Consider the following 15,019-nt stretch of genomic DNA (forward strand, 5'->3'; position numbering starts at 1 on the left):
CTGGCGACAACATCGATGTACTGTGGAGACCTCACGCCCCACGTGTTGAGCAATTCGGCGGTACGTCCACCCGGCCTCCCGCATGCCCACTATACGCCCTCGCTCAAAGTCCGTCAACTGCACATACGGTTCACGTCCACGCTGTCGCGGCATGCTACCAGTGTTAAAGACTGCGATGGAGCTCCGTATGCCACGGCAAACTGGCTGACACTGACGGCGGCGGTGCACAAATGCTGCGCAGCTAGCGCCATTCGACGGCCAACACCGCGGTTCCTGGTGTGTCCGCTGTGCTGTGCGTGTGATCATTGCTTGTACAGCCCTCTCGCAGTGTCCGGAGCAAGTATGATGGGTCTGACACACCGGTGTCAATGTGTTCTTTTTTCCATTTCCAGGAGTGTATTAACCACTGATCTTGCAATGTTAATCGTTTACAAACGTTACCTAGACAAATGTATTTCCGAAATTTTATTACTCCATATTAAGTATTTTCTGGTGTTGTGATTATTCTGTCAGTGTATTTTCGTTTTCGTTTTTAATTTTATTTACTATTTAACTATTTTTTCAAGATATTATATCACATTAATTATTCAGATATCCTTGTCTTATAGTAAAGGTGTATTGTACTATGTACATCATGTGTTGTACCAAAACAAATTTCAAATTACAGCACAGTACATAAAACGTTTCCGCACTTGATGTGTTTTACTCGAGGATGTTTTAAGATGCAGGGAGTATAAGTATTTTTAATACACTACTGGCCATTAAAATTGCTACACCACGACGATGACGTGCTACAGATGCGAAATTTAACCGACAGGAAGAAGATGCTGTGATATGCAAATGATCAGCTTTTCAGAGCATTCACACAAGGTTGGCGCCGGTGGCGACACCTACAACGTGCTGACATGTGGAAAGTTTCCAACCGATTTCTCATACACAAACAGCAGTTGCCCGCCGTTGCCTGGTGAAATGTTCTTGTGATGCCTCGTGCAAGGAGGAGAAATGCGTACCATCACGTTCCCGACTTTGATAAAGGTTGGATTGTAGCCTATCGCGATTGCGGTTTATCGCATCGCGACATTGCTGCTCGCGTTGGTCGAGATCCAATGACTGTTAGCAGAATATGGAATCGGTGGATTCAGAAGGGTAATACGGAACGCCGTGCTGGATCCCAACGGCCTCGTATCACTAGCAGTCGAGATGACAGACATCTTATCCGCATGGCTGTAACGGATCGTGCAGCCACGTCTCGAGTCAACATATGGGGACGTTTGCACGACAACAACCATCTGCACGAACAGTTCGACGACGTTTGCAGTAGCATGGACTATCATCTCGGAGACCATGGCTGCGGTTACCCTTGACGCTGCATCAGAGATAGGAGAGCCTGCGATGGTGTACTCAATGACGAACCTGGGTGCACGAATGGCAAACGTCATTTTTTTTGATGAATCCAGGTTCTGTTTACAGCATCATTATGGTCGCATCCGTCTTTGGCGACATTGCGGTGAACGTACATTGGAAGCGCGTATTCGTCATCGGCATACTGGCGTATTACCTGGCGTGGTAGTATGGGGTGCCATTGCTTACACGTCTCGGTCAACTGTTGTTCGCATTGACGGCACTTTGAACAGTGGACGTTACATATGAGATTTGTTACGACCCGTGGCTCTACCCTTCATTCGAACTCTGCGAAACCCTACATTTCAGCAGGATAATGCACGACCGCATGTTGTAGGTTCTGTACGGGTCTTTCTGGATACAGAAAATGTTCGACTGCTGCCCTGGCCAGCCCATTCTCCGTATCTCTCACCAACTGAAAACCCGTGGTCAATGGTGCCGAGCAATTGGCTCGTCACAATACGCCAGTCGCTACTCTTCACGAACTGTGATATCGTGTTGAAGCAGCATGGGCAGCTGTACCTGAACACGCCATCCAAGCTCTGTTTCACTTAATTGCCCAGGCTTATCAAGGCCATTATTACGGCCAGAGGTGGTTGTTCTGGGCACTGATTTCTCAGGATATATGCACCCAAATTGCGTGAAAATGTAATTACATATCAGTTCTAGTATAATATATTTGTCCAATGAATACCCGTTTATCATCTGCATTTCTTTTTTGTGTAGCAATTTTAATAGCCAGTAGTGTATTTATTATCACCGCATGTTTCGGCAGCACCCTGCCATCATCAGGTGACCTCAATCAATCCCATACAACATGGATAAATTTAAGGTACCTAATGTTGCCTTGTCATACTGTTTGCCATCTGAAGCACGTGTTCCATTTCTGGCGCCACGTGACGGATCGCGTGTGTGTCCGCAGAGGGCAAGACGGAGTACCTGGAGGTGTTCTCGGCGCCGGTGGGCGCGCAGCTGCTGGTGAACGTGGTGCTGTTCGCACTGACGGCGCGCTGCTGCTGGCGCGTCAAGGCCGACCTGGAGCGCATGGCGCCCGCCGCGCCCACCAAGAGGAAGTACCGCGCAGACCTCGCCAAGTACGTACGCAGCCCAAGCGCCTCCTTCTCATTCACAAACCCTCAGAGCCCAGAAGTTGAATGGTGGCGTTGTAGTCATCGCTCTGAGGGCCGGTTTCATGAAGCACTCCTGTGCAAACCTGTGCATAACCACTGCATCCCCCATCCTTTTGTACCTGCATTCTGTGTTCATGCCCCAGTCTCCTTCTACAGTTGTCACTCCCTACACTGTCTTCCTTTGCCAAATTAGCTACTCCTTAAAGCCTCAGGATGCATCCCACGACTGATCTCTTGTTGCATTCAAGTTGTGGCATAAACCACCTTTCTCTCCAATTTGAATCATTTGTTATGTGATTTACCCATCTACTTTACAGGAATCTTATGAACGAGGAGTGTTCAGTAAGGGATGCAATTTTTTTCGGCCAGTTTCGTTTGAGAAACGAGGAATTTATTGTGGGACACGTGGAATATTCCCACTTCAGCCTCCATAGTTTCATGAAGTTCTGATAGGTGGCAGCGCTACACGTAGCCTTCAGAATGGCTGACGTTGAGTTTCTTTTGACGGTAAACCAAACCACCGAACAAAAGCACGGTGAATCGTCGGATGAGGCGTCTGTCATAATCGCAAAAGGTCACGCAAACCTGTCCGACCTCCCACGAGCCGGCGTGCCGCACACAGGTGTGACTCCTCCAACGTTGAAACGTGCGGACACTCTCATTCGAGGTGATCGACGCATCACAAACACCTCGCTGCACAACTGGACGTCTCTGATGGTGGTGAACCCGAGAGGAGCTCACAAAACTGCATTGAACTTTCCTTCCTCACCGTTCTACAGTCCGGACCTCGGACCTTCCGACTACCGCCTGCATGGCAGTGCGTGGATGATGGGGAGGCCGGTTATTGATGCAGCGAGACGTTCACTCCGACGTCGACCAGTAGAGTGATACCATGTAAGGTGGATCAAGGCCGTCGTATTGAAAGGAGATTATGCTGAAAAATCGGGTTTTCTAGCCTAAAGAGTAGGCAATAATATGGTTATTGGAATGGGTGTATTGGAATCCAGAATAAATCTAAACTGCTAAAAAAAATGTGTTGCATTGCTTATGGAATGCCCCTCGTAGAACTAAATTTAAATAGCTTCTCTTCTTATCTTATGTTACAATAAAGCGTCCATACGAAGCAGGTTTTTAGTAAATGACGTACCTTCGTACCGGTATTAATCTGTTCCTTTTCTTGTCCACTGGCCAACGGGATTCGGAAAGAACGTTTAAACGTTTCCGTAAGAATTTTTCTCTCTCTTGCTTAATTCTGAGGGATCTTTATGTTTAATGTGTTCTTGTGACGAACCCAGACGGGTTAGCAACATTCCCTAGAGGAATCACAGTGGAATCCATATGATCCCGTTGTGTGCACCGACCATTGAATATAGATAACGAAGAAAAGAACAGCAATCGATAGCCAAATCCATCGTTTCATTACAGCACCTGTAGATTTTGACTACTACATAGTCATCTTCAGCGTATATAACAACAGACGACATTAGTCCATTGTGTCACGTAGTAAAGAATATTGGTTGATGTAGAGCAGGAGGATGTGCTGATGAGGTCTTGCAAGATCCAGGATGATGAGCTGAAATCGGTCTGCAAATTTAAATACCTGGGGTCGTACATACAGAGGGACTGGAAAGCGAGATACAACACCGAACAAATTGCGGTTGGAACAACTGGAGGAAAATGAGTGGAGTGTTGGGTGACAAGAAGGTGAGCATTGGGTTGAAAGGGGAAGTGCACAAGTCGGTAGTAAGGCCTGCTATGATATGCGGGGCAGAGACATAGCCAGTCACAGTAGCCCAGGAAAGGAAGATGGAAGTGGCGGAAATGAGGATGCTGAGGTGGATGTGTGGGGTAACAAGGAAGGACAGGATTAGAAATGAATTTGTTAGAGGAGCTGTGAAAGTGGGATCCATGGGGAAAAAGATACAAGAGAGCAGACTAAGGTGGTACGGACATTACATAGAAAAAGGGAAGAGTATATCGGAAACAGAGTTGAAGATACAAAGACTGAAGGAGCGAGAAGGAGAGGAAGACCGAAGATGAGGTGGAAGGATATATCCGGGGACCTAAGGGAGAAAAGATGGAAGAAGGAAGAGGCAATGGATAGAGTACTATGGAGGAGAAGGATCCAGGAGAGCAACGCCGACCCTACGTGACGTGGGACAAGGCGACGATAAAGAAGAAGAAGAAAGTAGAACATACAGAAATCTAGCATGCTTTGGACTACGTCAGCTGTTGTTATATGCACTGAAGATGACTATGTAATATTTTAAATTTAGAGCTGCTGTAATAAAACGACGGATTTCGTGATCTATTGCTGCTGTTTTCTCCATTGTCTGTTCACCAGACTCTTGTGTCTTTGAATCTGCACTACACTTTTCCAGAATTTTCTCATTTAATGTAAGGTGGTCATTTGCTGGCACCAGTGCTGTACTCTAAAGTAAAACTGACATATTACCTCCTCTACTACAGTTAGGACTCTTATAGAGGCATGTATTCACCAATCTTTTCGTGAACAGAAAAGAATGTAAGTTATAACGCTAGCAGGTACCGTTGCAATGGTACGTAAAACGCCCACCAGCACTCCATCGAACTGAAGTGTTTATTGAATTCCACGTCTGGAAACGTCGCTGGCAAAATTATCATGGAGGTAGTTCTTGTCTAGGATATATTTAGCTTACGCTTATCTGTAAATACCCTTAGAAGCGGAATCAAAACTTTATATGGTAATCAATATATTAGACTACCTTTTTTGTGTGCAAGTACTTCCACAATGTTACAAAAATACTTAGAGTGGCTTATACAGGGACTACCACAGGCTGTGAACTATCCAGATGACGTCATAATCGTCACTGGGTCCATCCATGGGCAACACATCCGAAATTTAAGATAGCCATTTAATAAACTTAGTGAGTAAAACTAAACGTAGTTCTTTTCATAAGAGCTTTCAATACCTTTACCATATACTGACCAAAAATGTTCTGAGCCCCACGTCAGCCTACATTGAAGGGTAATATCCCTGCTATATTCTTGAAGCTACAAAAGTGTGCGAAGTCTTCTCCGAGCATGGACACATTTACGCCAACAGATGTTTGCTACTCGGGATAGGCGCTGTGCGGTCACGTAAGCCACCCGACGGTAAAGAACAACTGATTTCGTATGCGTCTAACAATGGTACATGTGAATTATAGCCAAATGGAAAAGGGGCCACCGGCTGTTATTTATGGTAACAGTATCAATAAAATCAGTGTTTTTTTCTTACACACAATAAAATACCACCAAACCACAGGTGACAAGCAGTTAATTTCGCTTTTCGGCTCCGAAGCGAACCTATTTAATAACACAGCACAACAGTTTCTGCAGTTAGTGGTCTTTCTGAGCAATCACTGCTCAATAGGTCAATGTCCACGACCTGACGCATGTACTAATGCGTTCTAACCATGAGTTCAATAAGCAAGAGGCATTCTGTTTTCATCTCGATTAAAACATTAGTGTCAAGACAGACCAAAAGATATGGCAAAAAAAGTGAAGTCCTGTGCTATTATAAATTCATAGGATCCAGTGTCAGTCACAGAAATAAACCTCCTGGGTATGCTGCTATTTAATCTTATAAAATACTTAAAATGCTAAAATACTACGCCCTGAGGAAGCTCGCTGCAAGACGACCGAAACGTTGTTTATTTTAGGATTTTAAGTTTTTTTTAAAGATGGTACAGCAATACATCGAGAAGAACTGCAATGAGATCCTGTGTTGTTGTTAGCTCAGAAACACGGAGAGGTACAGTATATCCAGTCACATGACAGGGAAAGTTTCTTTCTTTTCCTACGTTAAGACGTGTTGATCACTAATCTTTCAGCCATGCGCATTAAGTGCACCTGTTTACTGTCCGTGACTGTAATGAGAGTATCCAGAGTGCACCGTCATGTTTGTGTTGCTGAATGCGAAGATACACAAGCAGAGGGCGAAAGCTGCTGCCGATACAAAGGCTAACTCTCCTCAAAGGATTCCGAGAACACCGATATGCTTAACATCGCCACCTCATCTCTATCCATTCTTGCGAAAATATTTGATGTTTAACGTAGGTCATTAATGCAGTGTCTGGGGACCAATAATTCTGGGAATGAGGAACTTTATGCCATCGGCTCTTCTCCCCTCGCAGACCAGATATTGGTGATGATCACTGGGTCCAGCAACAGGACGCTAAGTGACCATCGTCGGATCGAGTGTCATGCAACATGCAGTTATATGTGGTTTCAAAAATGGCTCTGAGCACTATGCGACTTAACTTCTCAGGTCATCAGTCGCCTAGAACTTAGAACTAATTAAACCTAACTAACCTAAGGACATCACACACATCCATGCCCGAGGCAGGATTCGAACCTGCGACCGTAGCGGTCGCTCGGTTCCAGACTGTAGCGCCCAGAACCGCACGGCCACTCCGGCCGGCTATATGTGGTTTATTCCCATGATCTTATAAACAGTGCAATAATGACTGACCTATGTGATTCGTGTTCCAAAATATTCCAATAACGTTCAGCAGTTTCGAATGTTCATACGTCTCCTTTCGTAGTTACATCTAGTCCAATGTCCTTAGCCGTAGGTGTCCACTGTCCTTGGTGATTGACAACTTTGACTTTTGCTTTCAAGACGTCTGTGATTCGAGGCTCGTTTGCATAGCCTCTTCCTGAAGCCGTCGTTAAGTCTTAACTTCGTGCTGTGCGATGCATCCTCGAACTGCAGTCGGCCGCGTGGGATTAGCCGAGCAGTCTGAGGCGCTGTAGTCATGGACTATGCGGCTGGTCCCGGCGGAGGTTCGAGTCCTCCCTCGGGCATGGGTGTGTGTGTTTGTCCGTAGGATAATTTAGGTTAAGTAGTGTCTAAGCTTAGGGACTGATGATCTTAGCAGTTAAGTCACATAAGATTTCACACACATTTGAACTTTTTTTTTTTTTTTTTTTTTGAACTGCAGTCTAGCAGTGCGATGCCTCAAAGAAATTCGAAACTCATGCAAAGGAATTAGTAGCAAGTTAAAGTTTTGACTCGATCCGCCAGGTGTGTGTGGATGGCTCAGCCTTCAAGAGCACTGGTCACGTAATACAGCCATCCTGCCTTGAGTCTCGGCCTAGCAAGCAGGTCTTTACAAATGATTAAGCGGTTAGCTTGATTTATCGCACAGAGGTGTCGGAACTGTGTCGACAGTACTCCATGAGTTATTCCCACAATCCATGGTTGGGTCGAAGAGTTTAAAGTCGCTGCGTTTTCTTTTTTTATTCCCAGCATAATGTAAATCAGTCTCTAAAAGCTGTCGCATTGACCTTTTCCTGGAAGGTGGGAGCGGGGGGCGGGATGAGGGAGAACTTATGCTCAATCTTTCAGTTAATGGAGAAGTTTTCACAAATATTTTAAAACCTTTTTACGGTTTCGTTCGGTGACTTTGGGCGCAATTCATGTTTCCCTTCCGGCTCGAACCTTTCCTGGTAATTTTTTTTTCTAATTAGAACACACTAGACATTTGCGTGACTGCGCGTTTTACGAAGACACTCTTGGATGCCATTTGGGATTCGCGTTTAATTAAGAGAGAGCTGGACTAAGAGGAGATAAGCAATAGTGGAACTAGCAGGGGAGCGCTAGCCCCATCAAGCCTTAATACGATTGCGTCGCCGAATCCAGGGAAATCCCCAGGCAACAATACCGTACCGTGAAGGGGAAATCCCTCTGCAGTGCTCTACGGTAGCAGAAAAGGTGTGCTCAATGCTGGGTAGAAATTGTAGATATCGTTCGTTAGCTAACGATGCTTCACTGTAAGATTCATAGCTGTTCAGCTGTCCAAGTACTGTAAACGATGTCTGTACTACGTCTTCGCGCTGAGCTTTCCTAGATCATCCCTAACAACAGTCCAGAAACGAACCTGTTCATACGCCCCAGATACTGGACAGTGGTGTCACTTGTCTAAAATACATGATCTGGTTTATGATGTATAGTAATAAGAGAAAGTACGAAACCGAATTTTATTGTGATGAAGAGACTACTTCAGTTCCGAGTACACTAGTTACAAAACTTATCTTACACTAACTGAGTACCTGGCGATGACCTGCTACGTAATTATTCCAGTTCTATTAGTCCATTTCCTCCTCCCGCTGTCTCTCTCTTCTCTCTCTCTCTCTCTCTCTCTCTCTCTCTCTCTCTCTCTGTCCATCTCCTGTGCCCTTCTCTCTGTCCAGTCCCTTCTTTTCCCTTTCTCTCTGTCGACGTGCTACACCTCCCACACTCTGTCAACCTCTTCCTGCTCCTCTGTCTACCCATCTGCTACTCCCCTCCTTCGCTGCCCATTTCTTTCTCTTCCCTTTCTATATCCATCCCCTCTTCACCCTCTCTCTGTCAATCTCCTCTGCCCTTTCTCTGTCCATCTACTGCTCCTCCTCTCGCTGTCCACCTCCTCCTTCCCTCATACGTCCTGAACCATTATTAGGTGAATGAAGTTCAGCCTTGTACTGCTTTATACTAAAGATGTATTTTACTGCTTTGTACGAAAGCTACAATGTACATGCATGTGGCTCTCGTAATGTACGTTATCGCATAGCTTTTTGGACGATTTGGTAATGAGCTTAGGCTCAAAACTAGTCATAAAGAAACAAAGGAAATTAATATTGTAACTTTGATGGTTTTCTGCAATTTATTTCATAACTTGGTTAAGCAGAATAGTTGCGGAGGTCATGCCTTCCAGAATGCTTTAAATTAGTAGCGAAAGAAGATGTTACGCGGGCTCCTGATAATAATTAACGTTTTGTCCAGTATGCTTATGTAACGTCAAAATTTCGATATCATTTGTGGTTATAGTTAGTTCCTGTGCGGCCAAGCTGCTGGAGTCATCGATCACTAGGTTTTTTTGAGGGAGGGGGGGGAGGGGGCATCAGTCTTCTGATTGGTCTGATGCGGCCCGCCACGAATTCCTCTACACTTACACACTACTCAACCTAACTTAAAATAACTTACGCTAAGGACAACACAGGCACCCATGCCCGAGGGAGGACTCCAACCTCCGACGATGTCATTTGTATTTAACTATAGCGAACTAGGTCAGCTGTAGGCAAATACAAGATGTAGGAAGGAGGGAAGATGACGGTTTTACGTCCCGTCGACATCGAGGTCATTAGAGACGGCGCACAAGCTCGGAATGTTTCAAAGATAGGGACGGAAATCCGCCGCGCCCTTTCGAAGGAACCATCTCGGCATTTACCTGGAGCGATTTGGGAATATCACGGAAAACCTAAACCTGGATGGATGGACGCGGTGTTGAACCGTCGCCGTTGCGGATGCGCCACCTCGGTCCGTAATGCAACACCTGAAGCATTTAACGTTGGTTTCGCAAATGACCCACAAAAAAAAGGTTCAAATGGCTCTGAGCACTATGGGACTTAACTTCTGAAGTCAACAGTCCCCTAGAACTTAGAACTACTTAAACCTAACTAACCTAAGGACATCACATACATCCGTGCCCGAGGCAGGATTCGAACCTGCGACCGTAGCGGTCGCGTGGTTCCAGACTGTAGCGCCTAGAACCGCTCGGCCACCCCGGCCGGCTCAAATGACCCACCTTCGCGACAGCTGAATAGAGTACATCACCAATGTTGCAGAAAATGATTAGCGAGTTCTTTGCATCATTCATCTCCAAGTTAGGCAATCTGTTGATGAAGAGTACTGCCACACCCGCAAGATATATCCAGGCCCAGTAAAAATCCTAATATGGTACGGGATTAGACCCCCACTTTGTTCTAATTAGTACACTACTGGCCATTAAAATTGCTACACCAAGAAAAAAATGCAGATGATAAACGGGTACTCATTGCGCAAATATATTATACTAGAACTGACATGTGATTACATTTTCACACAATTTGGCTGCATAGATCCTGAGAATTCAGTACCCAGAACAACCTCCTCTGGCCGTAATAACGGCCTTGATACGCGTGGTCATTGAGTCAAACACTACGCGTGGTCATTGTGTCAAACAAAGCTTGGATGGCGTGTACAGGTACAGCTGCCCATGCAGCTTCAACACGATACCACAGTTCATCACGAGTAGTGGCTGGCGTATTGTGACGATCCAGTTGCTCGGCCACCACTGACCAGACGTTTTCGATTGGTGAGAGATCTGGAGAATGTGCTGGCCAGGACAGCAGTCGAACATTTTCTGTATCCAGAAAGGCCCGTACAGGACCCGCAACATGCGGTCGTGCATTATCCAGCTGAAATTTACGGTTTCGCAGGGATCGAATGAAGGGTAGAGCCACGGGTCGTAACACATCTGAAATGTAACGTCCAATTTTCAAAGTGCCGTCAATGCGAACAAGAGGTGACCGACACGTGTAACTAATGGCACTCCATACTATCACGCCGGGTGATACGCCAGTATAGCGATGACGAATACACGCTTTCAAAGTGCGTGCACCGCGATGTCGCCAAACACGGATGCGACCATCACGATGTTGTAAGCAGAACCTGGATTCATCCGAAACAATGTCGTTTTGCCATCCGTGCACCCAGGTTCGGCGTTGAGTACACCATCGCAGGCGCTCCTTTCTGTGATGCAGCGTCAAGGGTAACCGCAGTCATGGTCTCCGAGCTGACAGTCCATGCTGCTGCAAACGTCCTCGAACTGTTCGTGCAGATGGTTGTTGTCTTGGAAACGTCCCCATTTGTTGATTCAGGGATCGAGACGTGGCTGCAGGATCCGTTACAGCCATGCGGATAAGATGCCTGTCATTTTGACTGCTATTGATACGAGGCCGTTGGAATCCAGCACAGCGTTCCGTATTACCCTCCTGAACCCACCGATTCCATATTCTGCTAACAGTCATTGGATCTCGACCAACGCGGGCAACAATGTCGCGATACGACAAACCGCAATCGCGATAGGCTACAATCCGACCTTTATCAAAGTCGGAACGTGATTGTACGCATTTCTCCTCCTTACACGAGGCATCACAACAACGTTTCACCGGGCAACGCCGGTCAACTGCTGTGTGTGTATGAGAAATCGGTTGGAAACTTTCCTCATGTCAGCACGTTGTAGGTGTCGCCACCGGCGCCAGCCTTGTGTGAATGCTCTGAAAAGCTAATCATTTTCGTATCACAGCATCGTCTTCCCGTCGGTTAAATTTCGAGTCTGTCGCACGTCATCTTCGTGGTGTAGCAATTTTAATGGCCAGTAGTGTAGAAACACGCCTCAACTAGTGCGTGCATTTACTCAACACTGGCAGCGTCACGAGTTCGCAAGTGTACAGAAGCCGCACTCGCGCCAGAGCGCGGCTGGAAATGGCAGAACGCATGCGATGCGAGGGCGTGGCCAGGCTGCCGCGACAGGCAGAGGACAGGTGGCGGTGGCGGTGGGCGTGGCCTCGGGGAAGTGGCGTGCCTCCACCGCGTGCAGTCTGCACGGTCCCTCCGCTGCACCAGCGTTATCTCACTGCCTCGCTGCCCCGTCTGCTTAGCCAAGTATTCCACAGGGGCACGTTCTGCCCAAATGCACAGACAGACTCATCCAGTTCCCATGATGACTGTAGCAGCTCCATCACTATGGCACATATTGGCAATGCCATCGTGTCAGATCAACTGTCGATAGTGACTCGGTTTTGCTACCGGAACTGTGCACTTCGGAACTGACTTCTTAAGTAATAGAACCCAGTACGTTGTCCTCGATGGTGAGTGTTCATCGGAGGTGAGGGTATCATCTGGAGTGCCCCAGGGAAGTGTGGTAGGTCCGCTGTTGATTTCTATCTACATAAACGATCTTTTGGATAGGGTGGATAGCAATGTGCGGCTGTTTGCTGATGATGCTGTGGTGTACGGGAAGGTGTCGTCGTTGAGTGACTGTAGGAGGATACAAGATGACTTGGACAGGATTTGTGATTGGTGTAAAAAATGGCAGCTAACTCTAAATATAGATAAATGTAAATTAATGCAGATGAATAGGAAAAAGAATCCCGTAATGTTTGAATACTCCATTAGCAGTGTAGCGCTTGACACAGTCACGTCGATTAAATATTTGATCGAACACTGCAGAGTGATATGAAGTGCGACAGGCATGTAATGGCAGTTGTGAGGAAGGCGGATAGTCGTCTTCGGTTCATTGGCAGAATTTTGGGAAGATGTGGTTCATCTGTAAAGGTGACCGCTTTGTTGCGAGTGCTGTATTTGTGAACTTCATTTCTCTTTCTGTAGATATCATGGTTTCTCTTTATGTGGAAGAGGCAGTTCAATATATACTGGCTGTAAACAGTCAGAACTCGTAACCTGGTGAAAATTGGTTTACAGTGGTCTGTTTTTTTGCTTGAAGTAATGATCCTCATTGCTTTCTTTTGCAGTAAAAGCACATTCTTGCACCCTGCAGTAGGGCCCCAGAACAACAGCCCATAACTGATGTGGCTGTGGAACATTGCATAGTACACAGTTAGCAGGTACTCTTCTGGTACTATACTTTTCAGTTTCCTCAAGAGGTACAGGACCAGTGAAAGTTCTGAACATACATGTTTGCTGTGCTGTTGCCAGGTTAATTTGGTATCAATGAGAAAGCCCAGAAGTGTAACATCTGTTGCGTTACCCAGTGCTCCAGTATTGCTGAGGCTGCATATCATCCTCTGAGTTTTTTCTTCATTAATTTTCATTTTGTTCATGATAAACCAGGCCTTAGCTTCATTGAACCAGACTTCTGCTTGTTGGACTGCCTGTACAACATTCTCTCCTTTTGAGAACAGGGTTGTATCATCCACAAACTGCAAGGTGTGCCCATTGGCGCCTATGTCTTTTACGAAGATAAGGAACAGCAGGGGCCCTATAACCGATCCCTGTGGCACACCATGCTGCAGATTCTTCTCACCTGAATCAGCTCCTTGCACGGAGACAATCTGTCGTCCGTTTCTCAGTTAGGATTCAAGAGTTTACAGGACAGATAACATATGTTTTTAGCATTCTGAGCAGGGCCTTATGTAGGATGCAGTCAAATGCCTTACTAAGGTCACAGAGTACTAGTGCTATAGGCTCCTTGTCTTCAAAACACTGACTTATGTTTGTAACTAAGTCAAGTACCGCTGTTGTTGGTGAGCTGCCCTTCCGAAAGCCATGTTGCGCATCATAAAAGAGACTATTCCCTTCAAAATAACTTAATACACTCCTGGAAATGGAAAAAAGAACACATTGACACCGGTGTGTCAGACCCACCATACTTGCTCCGGAAACTGCGAGAGGGCTGTAAAAGCAATGATCACACGCACGGCACAGCGGACACACCAGGAACCGCGGTGTTGGCCGTCGAATGGCGCTAGCTGCGCAGCATTTGTGCACCGCCGCCGTCAGTGTCAGCCAGTTTGCCGTGGCATACGGAGCTCCATCGCAGTCTTTAACACTGGTAGCATGCCGCTACAGCGTGGACGTGAACCGTATGTGCAGTTGACGGACTTTGAGCGAGGGCGTATAGGGGGCATGCGGGAGGCCGGGTGGACGTACCGCCGAATTGCTCAACACGTGGGGCGTGAGGTCTCCACAGTACATCGATGTTGTCGCCAGTGGTCGGCGGAAGGTGCACGTGCCCGTCGACCTGGGACCGGACCGCAGCGACGCACGGATGCACGCCAAGACCGTAGGATCCTACGCAGTGCCGTAGGGGACCGCACCGCCACTTCCCAGCAAATTAGGGACACTGTTGCTCCTGGGATATCGGCGAGGACCATTCGCAACCGTCTCCATGAAGCTGGGCTACGGTCCCGCACACCGTTAGGCCGTCTTCGCTCACGCCCCAACATCGTGCAGCCCGCCTCCAGTGGTGTCGCGACAGGCGTGAATGGAGGGACGAATGGAGACGTGTCGTCTTCAGCGATGAGAGTCGCTTCTGCCTTGGTGCCAATGATGGTCGTATGCGTGTTTGGCGCCGTGCAGGTGAGCGCCACAATCAGGACTGCATACGACCGAGGCACACAGGGCCAACACCCGGCATCATGGTGTGGGGAGCGATCTCCTACACTGGCCGTACACCACTGGTGATCGTCGAGGGGACACTGAATAGTGCACGGTACATCCAAACCGTCATCGAACCCATCTTTCTACCATTCCTAGACCGGCAAGGGAACTTGCTGTTCCAACAGGACAATGCACGTCCGCATGTATCCCGTGCCACCCAACGTGCTCTAGAAGGTGTAAGTCAACTACCCTGGCCAGCAAGATCTCCGGATCTGTCCCCCATTGAGCATGTTTGGGACTGGATGAAGCGTCGTCTCACGCGGTCTGCACGTCCAGCACGAACGCTGGTCCAACTGAGGCGCCAGGCGGAAATGGCATGGCAAGCCGTTCCACAGGACTACATCCAGCATCTCTACGATCGTCTCCATGGGAGAATAGCAGCCTGCATTGCTGCGAAAGGTGGATATACACTGTACTAGTGCCGACATTGTGCATGCTCTGTTGCCTGTGTCTATGTGCCTGTGGTTCTGTCAGTGTG

The 15,019-nt window shown here is 47.2% G+C and overlaps 1 protein-coding gene across 1 annotated transcript in view; it reads left to right on the forward strand.

The window, feature by feature from the left end:
- The window catches only part of LOC126160040 (G-protein coupled receptor Mth-like), a 653,909-nt gene that overhangs the window by 536,070 nt on the left and 102,820 nt on the right, over positions 1-15,019 (forward strand). Inside the window, exon 6 of the mRNA XM_049916850.1 lies at positions 2,324-2,495. Within this exon, the coding sequence (XP_049772807.1) occupies positions 2,324-2,495 (172 nt within the window). The remainder of the gene's footprint in view (positions 1-2,323; positions 2,496-15,019) is intronic.

The sequence above is a fragment of the Schistocerca cancellata genome, chromosome 2 (assembly GCF_023864275.1).
Source record: "Schistocerca cancellata isolate TAMUIC-IGC-003103 chromosome 2, iqSchCanc2.1, whole genome shotgun sequence".
NCBI classification, from domain to species: Eukaryota; Metazoa; Arthropoda; class Insecta; order Orthoptera; family Acrididae; genus Schistocerca; species Schistocerca cancellata.